This window comes from Carassius gibelio, chromosome A10 (genome assembly GCF_023724105.1).
Source record: "Carassius gibelio isolate Cgi1373 ecotype wild population from Czech Republic chromosome A10, carGib1.2-hapl.c, whole genome shotgun sequence".
NCBI lineage: Eukaryota > Metazoa > Chordata > Actinopteri > Cypriniformes > Cyprinidae > Carassius > Carassius gibelio.
In genome coordinates, this window is record NC_068380.1 from 22,267,897 (window position 1) to 22,275,909 (window position 8,013).

Genomic DNA, 8,013 nt, shown 5'->3' on the forward strand with positions numbered 1-8,013 from the left:
GAAGAGTGAGATCATCCTGCAGTCTGTGTCTCCATCGAAGCCGGTCAAGATGAAGCGCCGCGGGTCCAGCTGCTCTCCCACACCTCCTCCTCTATACACCGCTAAACTTATACCAAACTCATGCTCTTTCTGGCCCAAAATCTCCTCTAGATCTGAGAAAAGGGTCAACATTATCGCATTTGATCTTTCTGATCTCCAAGATGGAATAATTTTGATCACGGTTAGCTTTTATGTTTCTGGAGTTATCTAATGACCTGGGCCTGCATCATGTTTAAGTGTTGAACAGAAATAGACTTGCAGAACCAGTTGTTTCACATCACACCGTGACGTTTCTGTGTATCTAGGAAACAGTCTGTCATAAATCATACCTGACTGACTGCAGAGCGTCAGGATCCAGCTGTTATTCCCGTGCTTCACTAGCTCAAACTGTTCTGTGAACTGCTCAAAATACATCTGAAGGGTCTCCTTCTCCACCGATCCACAGGTGCTAATGAGGAGATCCGGGAGCTCAGAAGCCTCCTCATCTTCTTCTGTGTAATGAACAAATATATACACATGATCAAAGTCTCATCATAAAAGTTTAGATATCTGAGGTTGTTGTTTAAACTGAAAATAAAAAGCATTACAGTCCAACCTTTAATTGCAGTAGAAGGCTTTCTGACCTTTGTGTGATAAGAGGAAGTGTGAGGAAATCAATAATCCGACTACATTTAGTCAAATTAAATAAATAACATTTACATTGTAATTCTTATATTTCCTTTGACATTTAAATCAAGATCAGGTTCTGGCTGCATAAATGGTGTAGATTAATTTCAAGTAAGTTATCAAACATAAAAATCTGAAAGTAAACCCGATGAGTGCTAGATTAACTGCTAGCAGGTCAAACTAGAGTCTGTTTGTGTCAGGGTCAACAGCGTTCAGGTGCTTCCTCGTCCTTCAGAAGAGCTCAGCATGAGGAAGCGTGTGGTCTGATATTAATAATCCTAATAATGACCTGTCTGGCAGCAGCGGGCGATGATCTCAGGGCAAGGGTCTCTGGTCTGGGTTTGGGCAGTACTTGTGGTTTGATCTTGATTTGTGTTTCTTCTGGGAGCTTCACGGTCACTTCAACAGATCCATGAGGTTTGATATCAACTTTATGGATCCTTTTGTCAAGCACCTTCTTCAGATCTGGGAAACAGAGGGATTCTCTGTCAAACTTACATATTGTATTATCAATATCAGACAGGACGTTGATATAGGCTCACCCTCGTCTCTTATATAGACCAGCAGTGCTTTTCGTTTGTCGTCTGGATGTTCTCGGATCTGCAAGGTTTCTCCTCCAGATCTTCTTTTGTTTCTGAAGTAAAGCTCGACCTTTGGTTTGACTCTGTGGAAATCATCCGGAAGACCCTCGAGAATCAGACTCTTCTCTTCCATCTCACACTCACACCAAACCTATCTTATAAAAACTTTATATCCCCGACGAGACATCTGAAGACCGAATCTGAAGGAACTGCTCGGTTACCGTTGTTTTACTGAAATCTGACTCCGGTAAGTTTCACTTTTGCTTTTGATCTGCTCATGTGACTTCTGCTCAACACCCGTCGAGATCCGCCCCGGGTCAGGATCGGTGTAAACATCTATCCGATCAGTCAATATTCGACGAGTATTCGGTGATTTGATTCGGATTACACTGCGTTCACATTCACTTCACATCACGGTTTCCGGTGAATTATGTCTGACGCCGATGAAAATCGAGTCAACGGCGAGGTACGTGTTTACAACATCAAACCACACACTTTTGAGATTTCAAAGTTAATTCTGTTGGATATTTTATAACTCTTTAGTGAAAACCTTGTATGTGTTCGTGTTTAAACAGCTTCGAGCGGACACGAGCGACCCTGAGGCGGAAATCAAGAAATACAAGGTGAAAACGATCCAGAGCACTTGATCAATAACGACCTAACGATCATTTGATTAATACTGATGATGTTGACAGGATCTCATCGAGTCTGCAGACACTGAAAGATCCAGACTGCTCCTGGAGAAAGCTGAAGCGGAGACTGAAAAGAGAAAAGCCGAAGCAGAACTTCAGAGCTTCATGGACGACGAAGACAAGATTTTTGACCAGTTTAATAAAGATCTTGTGGAAGCGCAGGTGAATGTCGAGGCGTGATCAGATCACTCTGAAAGTGAGATCAGATGCTGAAGATTGTGTTTGTCCTGGTTTCAGGAGGAGAGGAAGAGTCTGGATCGAGTCCAGCAGGATCTGAAGAGAGAGCTTCATGATCTTCAGCAGAAGCTTCAGCTCAAGAGAGACGAAACTGACTCTCTACAGCGAAGATTCAAGGTTTTACTCACAATCTGTGCATAGACTTTACCTGTAGCCTACGATTTATTAACCGATCACAGACTTAAGCTACTTGTGTTGATCAAAGTCGTTTAGTGATAATAAAGCAGAAGATGGAGAGGATCAGATCAGATGTAGTTCACTCTCGAGGAATATTATTACAATTTAAAATAGCTGTTTTCGGTGTGAATATCCTTAAATATCTGTCATTTATTTCGGTCATATGATGATTTGTTATCAGTGATGGAAACGTTTTTGCTGCTTAATATTTGTTTGAAACCTATGATACTTTTTTCGGGATTCTTTGATAAATAAATAGTTTAAAAGAACAGAATTAATACATTTTGTATTAAAACATTTTGTAACTATATACTGTACACTACCGTTCAAAAGCTTTTTAAGGAATTAGTAGTTTTATTCAGCATGGATGTGATAAATTGATACAAAGTGATATTAAAGACTGTTATTGTTAGAAAAGGTTTCCTTTTTTCATCAAACTTTTTATTCATCAAAAAATCTTGAAAAATGATCACTGTTTCCAAACAAATATGAAGCAGCATAACTGTGTTCAACACTAATAATAAATCATCATATTATTCTGATTTCTGAAGATCATGTGACACTGAAGACTGGAGGAATGATGCTGAAAATACAGAAATACATTACACTTTACACAGATTCACACAGAAAACAGATGATTTACAGTAGAATAATACTTCACAATATTACAGTTTTTTTTCTGTATTTTTGAATGAATAAATGCAGTTTGATGAGCAAAATAAACCACTTTAAAAACAATAAAAATCTTCCTGTTCCCACAATGCAAAGTGTGCTTGACTCCGATATGATGTTCTAGGCTGATTTATGTCTGTATGTGATTAATAACCCTCATCTCTCTGAGATGCAGATCGAGGCCAGTATCCCGGTGAAGGCGGTGAAGTTTGTGCGTGAGCTGGAGAGAGAGGAGGACGAGGAGGCGGATGATCAGGTGCAGTGTGTGTTCACGGTCACACAGAGACCCTCGCTCCTGCTGAAGGGAGGACAGGCGCTCATCACCTTCGAGGAGGAGAAGGGTATGGAGGCAGATCTAACAGAGTCATGCACTAAAGGAGACTTTACGTTTCCTGGGGTTAGGAAGGCTCTGTCAGGTTTTTCTCACTAATGTGTCTTTCAGTGGCCGAGCAGATCCTCCGACTGGCCAAGTGTTCGGTGGCCTGTGACAAAGCCAAGATGGATGTGAAGCCGTACGCTTTATCTCTGGATCCCTCCGTGAAGTTTGAGGTGGAGAGATTCAGAAGTTATGTGTTGTCTGTTGATGTGAGCTGCTGTTTAATAGAGGACGCTTACTTCTGTTCGTTCAGGTTCATATCCAGGTGTCAAAGAAGAGCGTCAGGTTCTGTAATGCCCCGCCCACTTTACCTGAGGAGCGAATGAGAGACCGGCTGGAGCTGTCGTTCTCCAGAGTGAGTCGAGGCGGAGGGGAAGTGGAGAAGCTGGAGTACCACAGGGATACGTGCTCGGGCCGCGTCACTTTCCTCAGCACCGGAGGTGTGTCTGTGCACTGTTACTGGGATCTTAACGGTATCAGTTCATCATGCTCTCAGCTTCTATATCATTCAGAGCCCAAAGAATTGCTCCTTTTAGACTTGAAAAAAAAAAACTTGCTTCTCCATTTTATTCTATTTGTATATGTTTTCTTTTTATTTATTATACAATTAACAAAAGCACTAATCTAACACTAGCTCGCTCATTACAGAATAAAACATGATCAATATGAACTTTTAATGTTCAATTTACAGTAAATAAATGTAATTGCACAAACCATGTAGGCTACAATTGAACTGAACATGTATGTTTGTTCTGGGCTGCCGTTCTCAAAAGCATCAGTGTTTTATGAGACTGTTGAGGAAGGCAGCTCTGTCAGAAGTGAGGCGATGTTTCATGTGTTCAGACCAACAGCTAAATAGTTCTTTCCTACACAGTTATTCACTTACATGAGTTATTCCTTCAGTTTAATGGATATTGTAGGCATTATTCTTTTATTAAATAAACAAAATCATGGTAAATGAAACACACCTTGGTATCTATATATTTTATTTCAGTAGCCAGTTGATTCTATCGCAGGTCTTCAAAAACATCGAAAAGTTTATATTTGATCTTTAAAATCCCACAGAAACTCTGCAATAACAAACAAGCAACAAATGTATTATTAGTAAATAAGAGAAACAAACTGACATGACAACAGTGTGATAATACAGTAGTGATAATACAGTAGTGGTTTAATATGTGTGTGTGTGTGTGTGTGTGTGTGTGTGTGTGTGTGTGGACGGATGTCATGTTATCAGATACGGGTTCAGCTTCATCACGGCTCTCCTGCTTTCACTTTCAGTCGCAGAGAATCTGGTTCACAGAGGGAAGTTTTGTGTGGACACCGGCAGCGATGTGGTGCTCGATGTTCTTCCTCTGTACGAGTATCAGCTCAGGAAGTTTCAGGTGTGTCTCTGTGTCACAATCTGTCGGGTGCAGAAGGACGTGTGTTTGATGGTGTTCGCTGTGATGTTGTAGACGTACTCGGGGACACCGCATCGCACCGTGCTGCTCGGGGGAATCCAGGCGCTGATGGATGAAGAAGATCTTCAGGATCATCTGGAGATACACTTCCAGAAGCCCAGCAACTACGGAGGAGAGGTGGAGCACATCAAATACGTTCCTGATGGAGCGCAGCTGACGGCTTTCTTCAGCGAGGACGGCAAAGAAGACGAAGCTTGAGGAGCAAACATAGACTTCAGAATACAACAAAAGCCAGGGTTTACTCCAGATCCGTGATGTATTAGTCATATTTACATGCTGTTCTGTGTGTGGGGTTATCCTGATTAAATCAGTCAGATCACTGTCTTCTGGAACAATAGGACAAAACTGAATAATAAAATGCAATTATAGTTCAAACCGATAGTAGATTTATCTTGAAATGAGAATCTGATTTATCTTAAACGGCTCCGATGTTGATGTACAGATGCTAAATCAAAGTGTATTCCGATGTGATCTGCAGTGGGTTCATCTTGAGCTAAAGGTCATCCGTGGTGAACTTTAGTGAACTACACAGACATCAGATCAGACACTAATCAAAAGAGCAGGCTGTGTTCCAGCTTCAGCCGGTCGCTCATGTTCAGATGAAGTGAACTTTCACTGAGATCCTGTCGCTCTTCATCACAGATCCACGTCTCATACAGCACTTTCACACGTGTGTGATGATGAAGATGATGATGATGATGTCAGCCTGACTCCACAACTAACCGTACACAGATCAGATAACTAAACTGTTTCACCTGCTTCCTCATTCATTTGGACAATTCACTCCACAGACTGTCAAAGTCAATTGGTGACAAATATGATTATATATTTTAAAGAAAAAAGTAAATGGTTGAAATGTGCATCAGGACCAGGTTTCCAGTTGCTCTCCGTCTCATCTCTGTGGTGAACATCATTTCTGTAAGGTTAGAGATATCATCCCTCTTCTGTCTTCAGCTCATGATTGGAGGAATCCCTCACAGATTAGGTGATGCTCTTCATCCAGACGTCTGCAGATCCAGCCGGTCCAACAAACACTTCTCAGTTTATAGCATGGTACAGAATCAGCTGTATAACACTCAATATTTCCTCCATATTTACCCACAAGGCTTTGCTGTGCCCTGCTGATTGATCAAAGCTCTCCCCGTGTCATGTGTGTTGAGAATAGGCAGAAGTTACTCCGGGTAAGCAGCCAAATCTATTAACTACTAACATCAGAAAACATCTAACAACAAAACAATCAAAATTAGGCAAGATCCAGACATGGGTGTCATGAAGGCTAATAGACTGTGACCCTGCATCACAAAAGCATTCAGATGTTTTTTGTGGGAGTGGGAGGGTTTTTGTGAGCTTTTGGGCTGGAAACTGTGCATCCAATCTGGCAACGCAGGGGAACAGTGTTAAGACTGTGCCTTAAGAGCTAGTTTGACCAACCAACAGCTGCCAAGGGGAAATCAGTCAATACCAAGAAGACCAATCTGTGAGGATGACGCTGTACAGCAGCGTGAGGAAGATCTTGACCTCCAGACTCCAGTGATGTCCAGTCTCTCAACACCTCCTCGTTCTCCTCCATGACACCGGTCGCTCTCTTACTGACTCTAGATCTGTTAATCACTCACAGCACAGAACCACGGCCTTCCACCTGGAGCAGAAAGTCTGTGAACGCTTCATGATGAGTTATTTTCTGCTTGAGTGATGCATTAGACACGACTCTTCCTCTGCTGTGTGTTAATGACTGAGTTTGATCATGAGTTACTGCACTTTAACAACATCAATTTTCCACAACAAGAAAAGTTTGTGATTTAAATCTTCCAGTCAATATAAATTCAATCTGAATATAATGAATGGGATTCCTTGCTGTTTCTTGCTGCATTCCAAGCTTCAAAACGAATCCAAACACATAATAAAAGTAGCCAAAACCCCTGGCACAGTTGACCAAGTTACACAATAGATGTGTTTAATGAATGGACCAGACTTTATGTCGTTATTAATGATGCTTTTGGGAAACACCTCAGGGGTCGCAAAATTTCCAAATCCCTGGTAGCCCTTCAGACGGGCATTCTTCAGGTTTTGGTAGCCCAAAATGAATTTAACTAGCCCACAAAAAAAAAAAAAAAAACATTGGCTGACAACTTTACTGTGACAAATCAGCGTGATCAGCAAAAACCTGTAGCATATCGGGATGTAGCGATGCAATAACATTCACAATACAGATCACACCATACAATTTTCTTACAATTTATTTATATATAAAAAAATAAAAAAAATTCTACAAAATAAGATTTAAGACAAATTATAAATAAAAATTTGTCCTTTCATTATTAGACAAAAGACAATGCTGCATATTTTGTGAAATTTAAATGTTAAATAATAAAATTAACTTAAATCAAATAAAAACTTATATAACTGAAAGAAATCTCTTGATATAAACAATGGCTCTGTCTGTGCTCTATTTTACATCAGAGGAAACCATTTGAATTACTATCCAAAAAAATATGCTAAATACATGTTATTTGGATTGTTAAAAACAGAATGGGTGTCACTACTGGAACAGCAGATATTTACAGACCGAGTGCACGGATCCAATATAATAATGCACAGGATAATTTAGTGTGTATGTGTTCATTCAGAAGCAATGATAGGAGAAACAGGAGTCAGTTCTGTGTGAGCTCCTTCTCTGAAACACTGCTCTCACCGTGTGCTTTGAGTGAGTGCAAGCTCCGGATGGAAAACACAATAGCTCCGGGACGTTTGCGATTTTACAAGCCCTGCACCTCATATCGATCCAGTTTATGAACCATTGGTTTCGCTAAAAGAAATGATTTGTTTAAAAGATTGACTTAAATGAATCATCTGTTCATCTGTAGATTATATATTATTGAACATTTCGACTGAATAAAGACTTCAAGTTCATCTGTAAAGCACATAAAGGTATCATTTGACTTTCTAAACTTTTATTTCATGATTTTGTTTAATATTTATGTGGCCGGCTCCAGTATCACTGGCAAAGCACATGACATTCACATGACAGAGAGCTTTGAATCGTTCTGGATAATCCGGCTCTTCTTGATAAAGATGGAACTCCTTCCTCTCCACGCGACCGCAGGAGTGGA

General features: G+C 40.5%; 2 protein-coding genes across 2 annotated transcripts; one reads left to right on the forward strand and one right to left on the reverse strand.

Moving 5' to 3' along the window:
- Positions 1–679: 679 nt before the first annotated feature.
- On the reverse strand, positions 680–1,419 carry LOC128021583 (protein mono-ADP-ribosyltransferase PARP14-like). Its single transcript, XM_052608901.1, has 2 exons — positions 1,248–1,419; positions 680–1,170 (listed from the first exon to the last, which is right to left on the reverse strand). The coding sequence occupies exons 1-2, from the start codon at positions 1,417–1,419 to the stop codon at positions 947–949; spliced, it is 396 nt and encodes a 131-aa protein (XP_052464861.1). The 3' UTR covers positions 680–946.
- A 183-nt stretch (positions 1,420–1,602) lies between these two features.
- On the forward strand, positions 1,603–5,278 carry LOC128021573 (N-myc-interactor-like). The gene is made up of 9 exons (XM_052608891.1): positions 1,603–1,752; positions 1,862–1,909; positions 1,982–2,140; positions 2,216–2,332; positions 3,240–3,405; positions 3,507–3,613; positions 3,694–3,880; positions 4,722–4,825; positions 4,898–5,278. Exons 1-9 carry the CDS (start codon positions 1,717–1,719, stop codon positions 5,099–5,101), a joined length of 1,128 nt encoding a protein of 375 aa, XP_052464851.1. The 5' UTR covers positions 1,603–1,716; the 3' UTR covers positions 5,102–5,278.
- The last annotated feature ends 2,735 nt before the right edge of the window (positions 5,279–8,013 follow it).